The sequence below is a fragment of the Sphaerodactylus townsendi genome, linkage group LG06 (genome assembly GCF_021028975.2).
Source record: "Sphaerodactylus townsendi isolate TG3544 linkage group LG06, MPM_Stown_v2.3, whole genome shotgun sequence".
In the NCBI taxonomy this organism is placed as follows: Eukaryota; Metazoa; Chordata; class Lepidosauria; order Squamata; family Sphaerodactylidae; genus Sphaerodactylus; species Sphaerodactylus townsendi.
This window is the reverse complement of record NC_059430.1, coordinates 3950609-3967268: the sequence shown is the minus strand read 5'-3', so window position 1 is coordinate 3967268 and position 16660 is coordinate 3950609. Positions and strand designations below refer to the sequence as shown.

Sequence of the window (16660 nt, the reverse complement as noted above, 5' to 3'; positions counted from 1 at the left end):
GCCTCAGTCTCACAGCTGCACTGTGACTTGAACGAAATCCGACCAGAAGGACTGACTGCCCCGCTACATCCTTTCGTGCTGGGAGACTGGGTCTACATCAAAGGCTATAAGAAAGAGCCTCTCATTCCGGTGTGGAAGGGTCCCTTTCAAGTCCTCCTTGCCACTCAAGCTTCAGTGAAAGTCGGAGGGGTAAAGACCTGGGTCCATCACACCCGCCTGAAGCACTCTGACGCACCACCCCTTGTGGAGGCTAGAGAAACAGCGGCTCGTGACGAGGACATCTGGTTGGCTGAATTGGGATCTGATTTGCGCATGCTCTTCCGCAGAAAGCCGGCCCACTGTGAAACACCCCCTCCGGCGCCTGAAACTAAAGAGGACGAAGCTGACGCAGCTGTAACCTTGCTGGAAAACGAACACATCTAAACTACCTGTTGGAATATTTTCCAGATACAGTCTTCAGTAGAGGCATAAGTCCGGGTTTTTCCCTTTCCGAGGGACCCGGTGTCCTGTGACGCTGAACTATATTTTGTGTTCGACTCAACAGCCCGCAGAACTCTCCCGGTTGAAAACATCGCTGGAAAGGACCGTCAACGAGGCTGAGGCAGAACTGTGATAATACTTAAAGTTTTTTTTATCTGTGATTTTAGCTTTGTGCTTTGATCTAGTTTCTTAGCTGCCCATATGTATATGCTCCCTACCCCATCTGAACTCCCGTTTCCCAGTTATTGGATTGCACCCTACTTAGCTCCTGCCTGTCGCCCCTGTCCCCACTATTCTCTACAAGTATATGGTATTGCTGTAGAAAACATTACTGTAGAATACTTAACAATCTTTGAGCGTCTCCCCAGTAGCCTTCCTCAGTGGGGTCCTAAGATTGTATCTACCCTATACGGGGAAATAGACCTTTACGGAGACCAGCTTGAGATCGAGGATGCAGCCACGTATAAGTATAACCCTTGGTTCCCCGAGTTATACTCCTGTGGGTTTGTGTGTACCCCAATAACTGCCCCACACCTCTTTCTGTCCCTAAAAGAACCTATCTCACCGTGCCAATGCAGCCTGGACACCTTAGAGTATCCCCAAGACCCCTATTGTCTTTAAGTTTGCTTCTTGGGCTCTTTGTAAATGGAGCAAGCCCTCTGGAACACCCCTTACGGGAACCTCTGCAGAGCCTGGCTGATTTTGGCAATCTCTCAGACTGCTGGTTGTGCTATAAAACCCAGATGGCCTACTCAGGTACCTGGGCACACTATACTCACATAGCCAAGGCCCTATTATGGTGGTTTGATTTTTCAGAAGGGCCAGCCAATGTATACGATCATCATGAATGGCCCCTGGAGGTCCCCAAACAGGTGGAATGGGTCAACGTTCCCGAGGAGTGGAAACTTGACACCATTCACCGCCTGGGGTCTGAAGGCAGAGAGGTCTATACTACCTCCATCCGGACTGACAAGGTCCGTCGTTTTCCTATTTGTTTGCAGAGACAGGGAGGAAGGTTTGACTATGGCTCTCCGCCACACCAACTATGTGATACCATTCTGTCATTTACTAATTTCGAGTGGATCCCAGAAAAAGGGGAAATCTCTGTCATAGCACCCCCAGGGAAACCACAAACGGGGTATCTCACAGTATCAGACTCTCACTATACGATCCACATCTCTGTAAATTCCCCTGAAGCCTACGGCCAAGAATATCGTACCTATCAAGAAAATAATGTTACTGTCTGGGAAGGTACAGCCACCTCCATCCTGCCCTGGATGGCCATCCTTCAGACATGTGTAGCCCCCACTGCCAATAAGCAGATAGACCCAGTTTGCCAACAGCTAGTTTCAAAGTTTCCTAGAGAAAGGAGGGCTTTATTATTAAGCGAGAAAGGTTTGTTTTTTATCTGTGGCACTGTGGGGCGAAAAGTGATTCACCATGATTGGTCTGGTCTCTGTTCTTTTGGCACTGCTGTCCTAGACTTAGAAAAACGGAAAACTATTTCCCCTAGGAGGGTGTTAAACCTAGGTGGGCGATACCCCAGAGAAGTAGTATACAACCCACTAGTAGGCGAAACCCATCCTTGGTGGGGCACCTTTTATCGTACTTTATTCCCGCGGTTTGGGGTGATCCAGTTGGAAAGGGCAGTGAAGAATATGTCTGCCATCATTGATACTGGATTCCAGGCAACAGCCCAGGCCCTTTCCGGACTACAAACGGAACTCCATTCTATCGCTGATATGGTTCTGCAGAATCACCGGGCTTTAGATGTTCTTAGTGCTCAACAGGGAGGAACATGTGCCCTGTTGGGAGAACAATGTTGCCTGTCCATAAATATGGAGGGGAATGTCACCACTAATATTAATGATTTACAAGACATTGTGCATCCCTTGAGTGAGGTGGCTCAGACAGATTTCTGGACTCATGCCCTGGATTGGCTGCCAAACTTTGCCTGGCTGAGGGGACTGTTTGTAACAATAATAATCATTATTGTATTAGGTTTGTTTGTTTGTTGTTGCATCCACTGTGCTCCCCTTGCAGCCTCCTGCTGCACGTCCATGCAGGCTGCACTGAGGCCGACTCCGGCTAGTCCAAATGGTCGTCCCCTGATTGCAGTAATGTCCACCAGGCCTCCAGCCTCGGCTCCTATACCAATCGCTCCTCCACCTTCATATGCTCCCGGTCGTGTGCCCCAATACCCCTACCCTCGTCAGCGCTGCAATACTGGACCAAGTTCGGCTAGTGTGCCCCCTCAGGTTCCTTCAGGCGCACAATTAAAAAGGGGGGATTTTGTGAGCAACGCTGAAGAGCAGGAAATTATGCTTTAAGAAATATATCAATACAATATAGGGATATGAATATAGTAGTATTACTTAGATAGATCTCTCTCTCTCTGCTCTTAGGTTAACAAAACACATTCCTTAGCAAATTGCCTGACCTACCACATCACCATAGACAGAGGAGCCCCTCAGTCTACCAGGCTAATTTACAGCCAGATATCGGGAAGATAACACTTTCCAATATGCAGAGATAGCCATAAACAACCCGAATGTCTAAACACCCCGTCTTTGCCTCCCTGGCCTCTCAGGAACTAGATGACCTTACTGTTGTTACAAGAAGTACCATAAACAAGGTGATAGTTGGAGCAGTCAGGATGCAATAGATAACTAGCCCTACATTCACTTTGTTTAGAAACATCATAGATGCTTGGGAACTTATACCAAATGTTTGACGTGGGATAATTTGTTGCAACCCTAAATCTTTTGCAATGTATATGACTCTGCTTTGATGTACCCTAAGAAGACCCTTTAAAACCCTGAACCTTTCGGCTATTCGGGGCAGCTCTCAACTCTGGTGAGACCTGTGCTGGCTTAGAAATAAACTTTGTTTTTATTCTATGCAAGGATTCTTGCTTTGATTGGGAACTCTTGCCTCTCTTTCTTTCCTCTGGCTTGGGGAAAGAAGAGTCCCTTGCCCCTTGGCCTAGGTGGCTGAAACGGCGATTCTAGATAGTGAGGCAGTTCTATTATTATTAAGAAAATTCTAATCTGGCCTTGGGCTAACAATATCCCCCCTCAGACGTCTCTTCTCCAAACTAAAGAGTCCCAAACGCTGCAGCCACTGCAGCAACTGACAGAAACAGATAGCCACCTTGGTTCATTGATTGCCTCATCCTCCATGAATTTGGAAGAGCAGGTATGCTCTCATGAGGGATGGATGCATCCAGTGTCCTAGGTCAGAAAACAAATGTTTGCCTGACTATAATGTTTGCCTGACTATAATACCAATGTTGTTAAGCCAAGTATTCTTGGCTTTCCCAAAGCCCAAAAATATGCGGCTCAGTCATAGTCTATGGGGAATTTCGGTGTGTGTGTGTGTGTGTGTAAAGTTGCCAAATTTGTAGTGTAGCTTTCGGTGACTGTCCTCCAGGGAAAAAGTAAAGAGGCATGATCGCTCTACCCATGCCTCCTATCTCAATTACCAATACTTACACAACTGTATCCCAATTCAACACAACTGCTACATGCCAACCCACAAACGGCACAGCCCAACAGAAGCAAAGTCAGTGTGACACATGATGCAGGAACACTGAATCAGGTGAGATCATTGCCAGCCCATCCTCCCTCCAGACAAAGCTGCAAGGCACTGCTTCAAAACACAGGCACATTCGACTTCTGGTGCCACGCTGAACGGGGTAGCAGCAGCTTCACCAGCCGCTCACAACTTTTATCTCTCCTTTGACTAGCAATAAGGGTCCCAGAAGCTCTGGAAGACCCCATCCTCACATATGAAAGTGCGGAGAAGCTTTTCAAACAAAACTGGGAGCTACTGGTAAAGAAGACGCTGAGCAAGCTGAAAACAGTAGTGCCTGTGCGGTAAAGGAGAGAGGGGCGTCCGCCATTAGAACGCACCATTTGCTGCTTGAGGGAAGTAACTAAAGGCCTCCTTGCCATTCCTGGAATAAATGAAAGTACAACACACTTGTGTGGGGAAAAGTTGGCCATAGCCATTTTATTAACAAAAATTGGTTCAAGGTAAACAAAGCGTAAGGCGCAGCATGAGGGTCTGATCTGTGTGCTGGGCAGCACGAGTGCTGCCCCCCAGACACCTAAATTTTTCTCAGCACGCCTGCCGATGAAAAATTATCACACGCTGGAGCAGCTGTGAGATTCCAGATGGGCGGTTGCCACTTCCTGAAGACTTAGCTGCCAGGGGCGCAAGCCATAGAAGCCCACGTCTGGGCAGGTTACCCCTTGGCTTGCTCCACCCCAAATTTCATAAGGAGGTTCCAATAAAGCGGGTATTTTTCCCGCTGACACCAAGCTAAAGATCAGTCCCTGATGCACAAACCGCCAGCCCTCCAACAAAACAGGCATGCATTAACATAAGGCCAAACAGGGAGAGGTGGGTGGGCAACGATTGACCTCCGGCAAATGGGGAGGTTGTACGCCAGGCCCAGCCTTATAAAGGCTGCCTAGGCCCACCTCCCCACCAACATCAGGGCACCCAGCATCACTGCTAGGTGCCCTAGAGCCCGGAAAAACCTTGCGAGCACTTGGAAGCTTGCAAGGCCACCAGGGAAGGCGGCAGCCACCAAAGAGGCTGTCCCTTCCCCATCAGCAATGGCGGCCGTGGTAAGTCACGGCCACTTCTTTGCTGCTTGAGGGAAGTAGCTGAAGGCCTCCTTGCCATGTCACGGCCGCTTCTTTAGCCCTACAGCTCAACACTATGGCCCTTTCCACACGGGCTGTATACAGCGCCCTAGGGACGGCAAAAATGCTGTCCCTAGGCAGCTGTTCGCATTGGGGGGCGCAGCTGCTTTGCAGCCATGCTGCCCTCGCTCCTCCCCAGCGGCGCAAAGCCGCCATTTCCCCACCTCGCTCTCTGAGGAAGGCGCAATCCCTCCCCCTCTTTCCCAATCGACTTACCTTCCCTGCGACTGTCCGGCGCATCGCCGAGGCCTGAGGACATGTCCCCCTGCCCTGCGACTCCGGAGTGGTCGCGCAGGGCAGGGGGCGTGTCCCCTGGCCTTGGCAACGCGCCAGATGGTTGCAGGGAAGATACGCTGATCGGGGGACGGCGCTCCGCGGCACCGTCTTCCCTGTCGTTCGTGCGAACAGTCCCAGGGGGTTGGGTCGGCGTCATGTACGCTGACCCAACCCCCAACGTGGCCGTGCGGAAGTGGCCTATATTTCAAAGGAAAAGGGAGGAAGCAGCAAAGCTTTCTCCAATATAGCCTAAACAGAAGCGAGAACACTTCCCAAGTAAGTAAGACATCGACACAGGAAGACACAAGGTTAGAAATAGACTTGAATTACAACCGAGTACAGAACGGAAAGAAAGCAACAGCAGCAGCAATAGCAGAGAGGACCCAAAACAAACGTGGCAAAAGCAAACAGCATAAAATACAGAGCGCAGTGAGTAAACAAAGAAGTGATTACTTAATGACCCTCCTTAGTGCACTCGTTTGCACATTTTATATGATGACTGTGATGTTTTTATAGCTTTATAGCTGTGATGTTTTTATAACTTTATAGCTTTAAATCCTGGGTAAACAGAGGTGAATTGCAGCATCAGGGGGGAGGATCGGCTCTCACTGCATTCAAAGCATTAATGTAAAACATGAGAACAGAGCCAAGAAAAAAACAGAAGTAGAGGGGAAATATCATATCTTGTTGGGGCAAGCAAATAAATCTTGCTCACCCCTCTCTCTCGGAATAATACTGGAACAGGGGCACGTAGCCAAATATCTTGAATTCATTTTTAAATCTCCAATAAAAATATCTTTAAAAACACAGGTACATTCTAGCCATGCAACCTTACCAGGGTGAAGAAGAAGAAGAAGAAGAAGAAGAAGAAGAAGAAGAAGAAGAAGAAGAAGAAGAAGAGGAGGAGGAGGAGGAGGAGGAGGGGGAGGAGGAGGAGGAGGAGGAGGAGGAGGAGAAGGAGGAGGAGGAGGAGAAGGAGAAGGAGGAGAAGAAGAAGAAGAAGAAGAAGAAGAAGAAGAAGAAGAAGAAGAGGAGGAGGAGGAGGAGGAGTTTGGATTTATATCCCCCCTTTCTCTCCTGTAGAAGACTAAAAGGGGCTTACAATCTCCTTGCCCTTTCCCCCTCACAACAAACACCCTGTGAGGTGGGTGGGGCTGAGAGAGCTCCGATAAGCTGGGACTAGCCCAAGGTCACCCAGCTGGCGTGTGTGGGAGTGCCCAGGCTAATCTGAATTCCCCAGATAAGCCTCCACAGCTCAGGTGGCAGAGCTGGGAATCAAACCCAGCTCCTCCAGATTAGATACACGAGCTCTTAACCTCCTACGCCACTGCTGCTCCATGTACCAGGAGGTACATGAAGGTGTGTGGGCACCATCACCATCCCACACAAAGCAACCAGAAGATCTGGCACACATGTGCCCAACGCCCAGTTGTACGTTCCACATTGCACCTTTAAGGTTCGGATCGCAGACATGTACATGAAAGTGATCAGGGGAAAAAAGGATTCCTGGAGACCAGAAAGATTCTGGACAAGGTCCCCCATGAAATTCTTGCCCAAAAAGCTGGTAAAATGTGGGCTCGCCAAGGCTACAGGATTTGCACCTGGCTAACCAACCAAACCCCAAGGGTGCTCTTCCATGGTGCATCTCCGTCCTGGTAGCAGCAGAGCAGATCAAAGTAAAAAGGGCACAGTCGTCCAGGCCTCTCTGTCTTAATACATTTCAGAAGGGGCGACAGAGCTAAAAGACAGATGTTTCCATGCTCATTCCTTCCAACACAAACCACCCTGTGGAAAGGGGAGTGAAGGAACCTGGGTGAGTTCCGCAGGGCCTGTAAGACCGTGTTGTTCCACCGGGCCTTCGGAGCATCCAGCCGCTGATACGGTGCCCCCTCACTGCTCCTTGCCTTAGTGCGATTACATCAGGGTCCCCTCATATTGAGGGACCCCGCCATCCCCCTTCTGGGGGGGGGGGATAGGTTTTTAATTGGGGTTGGACGCCTCTTGTCTATTTATGTATTACTGTTATTCGCTGTTTTTATGAGTTTTAAGTTATTTTATTGATGAGTATGGGATGGAGCTTATGTATTTATATTCTGTATGACCGCTCCTGTTTATGTTTAAATGATGTTGTTCACCGCCCGGAGCCCCTCGGGGATCGAGCGGTATAAAAATTGAAGAAATAAATAAATAAAATAAATAAATAAAAGGAGGAAAAGCTGTCCTGTTCGTTGAAATGCCACACATTCTCTGGTGTTACTCGACAGGGGCAGGAGCGACACAAGAGGAAAGGTGCCCATCTTCTCATGTGGCTGCCATGTTGGACCCATGCAAGGTGGACTAGAAAGAATGGTGCGTCCTCTGTAGCCCTCCTCATGAGGGGCTCTGTTTGCAGGTCTGGATGCTTTTGAGCATAGGTGTCAAACTCGTGGCCCTCCAGATGTTATGGACTACAGTTCCCATCATCCCATGCCAGTGTAACCCCCATGCTCAGAATGGGTTGACCCAGTAAGGGGTGGAGACTCAGAGCAGCACGAGGCAGCAGACCTCATGTAGTTGGAGGAGACAAGGCTACCAGACTCGGACCTTGATTTCTATAAGCCCTTAACACCTTGTTAAGGTAAACTGCAATATTGTTGGGAACTACTGGGAAAGTAGTTGTTTATTTTTGCTATGTTGTAAATGTTGGCGTTTATTGTTTCAGGGTTTCTTTTTGTGGTTGTAATGGGTGAGAGTTCTCCTGGAAACCTTCATCATGTTGAATCCTGTTCATCAAGCCCTTGGAGTCTTCAGGAGCCAACCCACTTGCAGAGAAGAATTGGACTGGGCAGTATCAGTAGACTGTAACTAGAAGGACTTGAAAATGCAACCTGAACAGGACCTTGAAGTGTGATGTTAAATGTTGATGTTATATGTTATGTGTTAAGAAAGTAAACCATTTTGTTTTTGTTTTTAAAAAAATTGTTGTTGCAAACTCATTCCAGGTTCTGCCCCACAGAACCCACAAGCTGAGGTTACACCAGCATGATGCTGGCAGGGGATGATGGGAACTGTAGTCCATAACATCTGGAGGGCCGCGAGTTTGACACCTGTGCTTTTGAGCATCTGAGATGGCAACAGGAATTCAGAAGCTGAGAACGCAACCCACTCCCTTTTGTTAGGACCCACCCACCCAATGGCACAAAACAGGAATTCTGGGCAAGCAGGAGCCTGGGAGAGACACAGGACTGTCCAGGCTTTCTGGCAACTGGTGGGGGTGGGGTGGGGTGGGTTGCCACATTGAGAACCTCCTAGAAATGTTGAGATGGAGCATGGAGAAAGCAGGGACTTCAGTGGGACACCATGCCGTAGAGTCCACCTCTCCAAGCACCCATTTTCTCTGGGGGAGCTGGTCTCTGAATTCTGGAGCTGAGCCATAATTCCAGGGGACCCTTAGAGGTTGGTATCCCTAAGAAGAAAGCTCAGGACTCATCCACCATGCCAGCCCCCATCATGTTGACATGCTCTGAACATCCTTTGGGTATAAATTATACTTAACTCCCCTGACGTCATGAGAGACAATCTGTCCCAGTTCTCTGAGCTTCCAGCCAGTGCTCCTCACTCCCTGAGGGCTTCCAATCCAAGAGCATCCCCAAGGCCCACAAGAATAGGATTAGGCCCCCTGGGCGGCATCACCTTTGTATACCTCTGGCTGCTCCAGGGCATCGGAGACTTCTTGTGGGAGACAGAGAGAGGCTTCCAAGATCTGGCGTAGGTTCCATGTGTGAGGCTACCATGCCCAGACAGCCTGAAGAGCAGTTCTCATCTCGCAGATAGGATTGACATTAATGGAAGGACTTGAGGAAGAGAAGGAGGGACCCAGCCTTGACCTGCCATTCCACGTGCAAAGGTGAGCAGCTTTTGGGGGCAGCGTATTTCCAGGTGCTGGGCAAACCCTTCTTAACCTGCATGCAGGTAAAAAGGTGGCTTCTAGAGTCCCTTGGCTGGCAGCAGCCAGAGGTACACGTTTGTTCAGATTTCAGGGGGTTTTTTTCAGAAGAACAGATTGGTTACTGGAGATAATTTTTTCCCCTAGGATAATGAAATACACCATGAACAAAGGACAACAGTTAAGGTCTTTGCCACTTTGGTAGCTTGAATTTACGCCATCAAGATAGTCCCTCAATAAAACAATAGTAATACACAGTTATTATTTGCTTATGATGCCCTTGTGCTTTCCAAAGTAAGGTAAGCAGAATGCCCCACCTACTGATTAGGTTCAAGGACTCTTCAATAAGACACCAAATTGGAGGGCAACACGTTACACCCAAAATAATACGAAATAACAAAACCGTGTCGAGGCTGGCAAATCGACTGGGAAACACTTCCTCATAAAGGACCTGCATTTTAATTACATAATGTCCTGGTCAAAACCTTCCTGTTGGTAAACAATGTACAGTGTTCTTGAGATTATAATACAAAACATTCACATTGGTTAACAATGTGTGATATACATAAAAGAGCGTTTTTCTGTCCCTACTCCTGGAAGATGAGCATTGCTTATATGACCCTTGTAGCACAAATTGGTCTGGCTTGATGGTCTCTAGCAGACAGAATCACTGTTATCTTCTCCGTTTCAATTCATTGCCTTGAACCAAAATTCACCAAACTCAGGTGATATCAGAACAGTCTCCGGATGATACCCTGAAATCATGGTGCCGCTAGCTTTAAAAATGCGCCCCCTGCAGGCCGAAATGCAAAACACCAAAAATATCCCCCAAAAGCCCGAATACCTTGCATTCGGATTCGTTCATATTCAGGCAGAACATATTCGGCCGATTAAAGGAAATTTTAAAAAACAGACTTCTTTTCTCAATGGATGCCATTTTGAGCATACTTGTGCATAGAATCATAGAATTGGAAGAGACCCCAAGGGTCATCCATGCAGGAAGATACAATCAAAAGCACCCTTGACAGGTGGCCACCCAGCCTCTGTTTGAAACCTCCGAAGGAGGAGACTCCACCACCCTCAGTGGTAGCAGATTCCACTGTCGAACAGCCCTAACCACCAGTAAGTTCTTCCTCATGTTTAGGTGGAATCTCATTTCCTGTACCTAAAGGATAGACAGAAAAGTCTTACAGACTAACCCTAAGCTGAGTTATACTGTTCCAAGACGGAAGAAGACTGCAACTCAGTATAGGGAAAATAAATCCCTGTAAGACTTACATAAGGCTAGTGATTTATGCTGTTTTATGGTGACACTGGTCATATACAAAGTAGAGACAAACAGTCTGGGGTCTATGTGTAAAGTCTGAGGAGGCAATGAGCCATCTGAATGGAAATTCCAAACAGGCAATTGGAAAGCTAGGTCTGGAGTTAGGGAGGAAGTTCCGGTTTCCTGGTGGGTACCCTTGGTTGTAAACAGGGGCGGAATGAGGCAAAACTGTGCTCAGGGCATGCATGCACCATGCACCCCTGCTGCAGTACCACCTGCCCCCCCACCCCGGAACGCCCCCTCCACGGCCCAGCCATGTGTCTGCCACTGCTCTGCCCAGTGCCACTAACCTGATTAGCTTTAAAAAGGGCTTGGACAGAATTATGGAGGAGAAGTCGATTTATGGCTACCAATCTTGATCCTCCTTGATCTCAGATTGCAAATAGCAAACCAGGTGCTCAGGAGCAGCAGCAGCAGCAGCAGCAGCAGGCCATTGCTTTCACCTCCTGCACGTGAGCTCCCAAAGGCACCTGGTGGGCCACTGCGAGTAGCAGAGTGCTGGACTAGATGGACTCTGGTCTGATCCAGCTGTCTTGTTCTTATGTTCTTATGTTGGTCCCCTTGCCCCGTTGGCGCTATGCCACTGGTTGTAAGGGCAGCGGAGAGCCCAGTGGAAGAGCCAGTGAAATGCAGGATGTGAGATACTTGCACCCTGACATTCAGGCATGAAGTCTTGTGGGTGACTAGGCTTGGTCAATACCCTAGAAATTTGGTAAAATTCAGATTTGGATTTATTCAGGCATAAAATTATCTGTATGCCCAAATAAGACAAACAACATATTTGGATATACCCGAATATTCAGGTTCATCTGATTGTTTTGGATTTTTTGTTTTTTTGCGTTTTGGTCTGCAGGGGGCGCATTTTTAAAATTAGTGGCACCCAAATTTCAGGGTATCATTCAGAGACTGTCCTGATGATATAACCTGAGTTTGGTGAGGTTTGGTTCAGGGGGGCCAAAGTTATGTACCCTCAAAGGGGTAGCCCCCATCTCCTTTTAGCTCCCATTGGAAACAATGGGGGATGGGGCACTTCCTTTGGGGATCCATAACTTTGAACCCCCTGAACTAAAATTCACCAAACTCAGGTGATATCATCAGTACAGTCTCCGGATGATACCCTGAAATTATGGTGCCGCTAGCTTTACAAATGCGCCCCCGGCAGGCCAAAACGCAAAACACCAAAAATTCCCCCCAAAAAGCCCGAGTACCTTGCATTCAGATTCGTTCATATTCGGGAAGGACATATTCGACCGATTTTGGCCTGAATATGCCCGAATTCACCCAGATTTGGGCTGAATCTGATATTTGTTGTACCTGAATCTCCAAGTCTATGGGTGACCTTGGACTAGTCATCTTCCAAGAATCTCAGAGTTTCTTATATGCTTCTGCACTCCTTCATTTTATCCATTTTAACCTCAGAGGTATATTGCAAGGAGCAAATGAAGGCAGGTGGAATCACAGAAGGCCATCTGAGCTCCGTAGAAGAAGAATGGAATGAAATATTATTATTATTATCATCATCATCATCATCATCATCATCATCATCATCATCATCAAACATATATGCTGCTCTCCTTCATAGGGCTCAGAGTGGCTTACATTCAATAAAGATAAAATACATTAAAATACATTACACTAAAAACATTAAAATAAAATACAGTCCACTGAAGCCCTATAGTCTTCCTTACAATCCTGCTCCCCTTCCCTGAGGAGAGACTGGCTGATGCTATGCAGGAGGCCAATTGATGTGACGGCCTCAACCAAATGCCTGACGGAACAGCTCTGTGTTAGAGGTTCTGCGGAACTCTTTCAGGTCCTGCAGGGCCCTGATGGAAGTGGTTAGAGCATTCCACCAGGCTGGGGCCAGAGCTGTAAAAGCCCTGGTCCTACTTGAGGTCAGTTGCACCACAGCGGGGCCAGGAGTCACCAGTAGATTTGCCTCTGCTGATCGGAGGACACATGTGGGGCAATAGGGGGAGAGCCGGTTTCTAAGATAAGAGGGTGTCAGCCCACTTATAGCCTTAAAGGTTAAAACCAACACCTTAAACCTGATTCAGAACTCCACTGGAAGCCAGAGTAACTTGCGGAGCACCAGACTGTGGCAGAAAGCCGGACAGGAGCTGTGCCGCCGCATGCTGAACCAGTTTTAGACTCCGAATCAGGGCAAGGGAAGACCAGCGTAGAGAGAGTTACAATAGTCCGGCCTAGAGGTGACTGTTGCATGGATCACTGTGGACAGGTTGTTGGGGGAGAGAGACGGAGCCAGTCGCCAAGCCTGGTGAAGGTGGAAAAATACCACCCTCACTGTCTGGGCCACTTGGGCCTACATCAATGAGGACGACTCCAGATAGAACCCCACCAGTTCCCCCCCTGACCTACCCACAGGACCTCTGTCTTTGCTGGATTTAGTCTCAATCTACTCGGCCTCAACAACCAGCTACTGCCTCCAAACAGTGCTGGAGAGCGGCAGGGGGGGCGGCTGACTGGACCTCCATCAACGGAATGAGCTGAGTGTCATCAGCATAGTGGTGACAACTCAGTCCAAAGCTCCACACCAGCTGAGCGAGGGGATGGATACAAATGTTAAATAACAGTGGGGATGAGAGAGCTCACTGTGGTACCCCACATATGACAGAGCTCCACTGTGAGGCCCTGCCCTGCCCCCCGCATGTCCACTACCTAATGAGCCAAACTCTAACAAATCAACTGAAGTAACCATAACTACTGCTGACCCCTTGTCTATCCCTCCCCTCCCCTCTTGCAGTAGAAAATACCTAGGACAACCTACTAATGGAATATTAAATAACTCTTTGAGGACTAAGCTGACCCAAACTTACAGTTATCTTAACAAGACTAGCTAACTAACTACTACTAGCTAACTACTACTACTAGGAGCAGCAGTGGCATAGGAGGTTAAGAGCTCATGTATCTAATCTGGAGGAACCGGGTTTGATTCCCAGCTCTGCCGCCTGAACTGTGGAGGCTTATCTGGGGAATTCAGATTAGCCTGTGCACTCCCACACATGCCAGCTGGGTGACCTTGGGCTAGTCACAGATTCTTGGAGCTCTCTCAGCCCCACCCACCTCACAGGGTGTTTGTTGTGGGGGGGGGAAGGGCAAGGAGATTGTCAGCCCCTTTGAGTCTCCTGCAGGAGAGAAAGGGGGGTATAAATCCAAACTCCTCCTCCTCCTCCTCCTCCTCCTCCTCCTCCTCCTCCTCCTCCTCCTCCACTACTACTACTACTACTACTACTACTACTACTACTACTACTACTACTACTACTACTACTAGGGAGCTATAATAAACTATGGTAAGCAGGTTCAGGTAGTATTGCTTGGAGCGGGCATCTTAGCCCTACTCCGTTGCTGCTGCCATCTGGAATCCTCAGCCCCATTGAACCACTCCCCCCCGAATCACAGGATCTGTTTCCTCAAAAAAAGGCCCATCCCCAAGGCTGCTGCTGCAGTGTCTCCTATAGCTGCCAGGCCCCACCCTCCACAGGTGTTCCAAATGGGGTGAGTGGGGAAGGAATCTCCCTCCCTCCCTCTGGCCCCAGGTGCAGGCCGCAGCTCACCAGGTCTTGCTCTGCTGGCAGGTAAGCAGGTTCTCTTGCAGGCAGGACTTACCGGCTGGCTAGATAGCCAGGCAGATGTAATTTGAATAACTAATCTAAATAGAGTGTCTCCCCAAATCATTGAAAGGCCAGGGACAGATACCTGGGGGTACCCCCCTCAAAACAAAACAACAACAAAAGAATACCCCCCCACACACACACCCATTCAAGCAGTGAATGACCAATGACACAAAGGAGGAGCACCAGTTGAGGAGAGAGTCAACAAAACCCTACTCACCAAGCAAGGGAGAGACCAGATGTTTCAAATGCAACAGACAATTTCAGGGTGTGAAGAACTTAGGAGAGACCTTGTCTCTCTGAGACTGAGAAGATCATCAGAGACGTTGGACAGGGCAGTTTCAGTTGAAAAAGGACGGGAGAAACCAGAAGAGAAGTCATGTACTTGTGACATATCCAATATCCATGTGGGGCACAATTACATCAACCCTGCTTCACACACGTGATTTAATTGCCATTCAAGATGCCTGGTGGTATCCCAAATACATTTATCATGGAGGATTTCTTATCTTAGTCCAGGGCAGGGGTAGGGAACCTGCGGCTCTCCAGATGATCAGGAACTACAATTCCCATCAGCCCCTACCAGCATGGCCAATTGGCCATGCTGACAGAGGCTGATGGGAATTGTAGTTCCTGAACATCTGGAGAGCCGCAGGTTCCCTACCCCTGTCTTAGTCGATTATTTTCCCCTTACAGGTGAGTTCTCAGCTCTCAATGGGAATCAAGAATCAAACACAAGTGGTGGAATTTGTCCTCCTGGGTTTCTCAGGCATTCCGAATGGCTACATCTACCTCTTCTTGCCATTTTTAGCCATCTACTTGGTCACTGTGCTGGGGAACCTCACGATATGTATTATGATTCAGCTGGACTCAAGTCTCCACACCCCCATGTATTATTTCCTCAGCCACCTCTCCTGCTTAGATATTTGCATCTCCTCTGTCACCGTCCCACAAATTCTGGTGAACTTCTTGCGCCAGCAACAGACCATCTCCTACAACGAGTGCATGGCCCAGATGTTCTTCCTTGTCTCTTTCACGGGGGCGGAGGGTGCTCTTTTGGCTGTCATGGCCTACGACCGCTATGCCGCCATCTGTAAACCTCTGCATTACTCCCGCCTCATGAACACCAAGGTGTGCACCGTACTGGCCTTTGCCGCTTGGGTCTGGGGTTTTCTAGACTCCGTTCTACAGACAGCTCTAAGCACCAGGTTGGACTTCTGTGGAGTCAACCAGATTCATCACATCTTCTGCGATCTCCCTCCACTGATGAAAATGGCTTGCAATGATGTACACATCAATGAAGTGGCAGACCACATGGGAGGAGTTTTTGTGGGTGGGGGGCCATTTGTGTTCATTGTTTTCTCATATGTCTTCATCCTGTCCTCCATCTTGAAGTTTCGTTCCACTATTGGCAAACGCAAAGCCTTTTCCACTTGTGCGTCTCACCTCACTGTAGTTTTCATTTATTATGGAAACGCACTACTGAACTATCAGGGTCCAAGTGCTGGCTACTCCTTGGCAACTGGCATTTTGGTCTCCGTCATGTTCTGCGTCATCACCCCAGTTCTGAACCCCATCATCTACAGCCTCCGCAACAAAGAAGTGAAGGGGGCCCTGAAGAAGGCGGTGGAAAGCTGGAGGCCATCTGGACACCACCACTCTCAAAGTTAGGGCAAGTTTTTCCCAGAACTGTGTGAACTCTGCGATTAACTGGATTTTGGTTTTGCTGTATTGGGACATAGTAAAGTAGTAAGGAAGTCATAAGCCATTGATGCGCCAACTGCTTCCTGTGCGGCTGTTTATTTTGCAGTGGTTTTTCTCTATGCTTTTTTGTTTAAACAGGAATTCTCCTACTCTGACATGTTCCCAGCTGAGCCACTATTTTGCTCATCCACCGCTTTCTTGGTCATTCCTGTGCATTGGGGGGGGGGAAGCATCTGTGATCGAATATTCCTTTGCTAGACTATACATCTCATGTCACTTTCAGGGGGCCATTGCTCAAGCAATAGATCAAGGTGTTTAAATTTTGTTAAAGAAGGCCCATCTAATTGCTCCAAAAGGCTGGCCCAGAGAGTGGGAAAAACCACTTGGGGAAAGATGGGGGAAGGGCAGGAGCGAATAAACCCAAAGAAAGCAAATTGTGGGCTGATTCCCTTCACTTTCCCTGCAAGGAAAAGGGGAAAGTCACACTTTTCAGATACTGTGGAGTTTCTCTAATATGACAGCGCAGAGAAATTGTGGGAAGGGGGGAAATTTTGTAGATTGATGATCCAGTCCAAAGGGAAGGTTCACTGAATTTGAAGGA

General features: G+C 48.4%; 2 protein-coding genes across 3 annotated transcripts in view; one reads left to right on the top strand and one right to left on the bottom strand.

The window, feature by feature from the left end:
• LOC125434938 (C-type lectin-like) overlaps positions 1-16660 on the bottom strand; it is a 443381-nt gene that overhangs the window by 55807 nt on the left and 370914 nt on the right. The window lies entirely within an intron of this gene.
• LOC125434551 (olfactory receptor 5V1-like) lies at positions 9245-16026 on the top strand. Its single transcript, XM_048500048.1, has 2 exons — positions 9245-9357; positions 15052-16026. The coding sequence occupies exon 2, from the start codon at positions 15070-15072 to the stop codon at positions 16024-16026; it is 957 nt and encodes a 318-aa protein (XP_048356005.1). The 5' UTR covers positions 9245-9357; positions 15052-15069.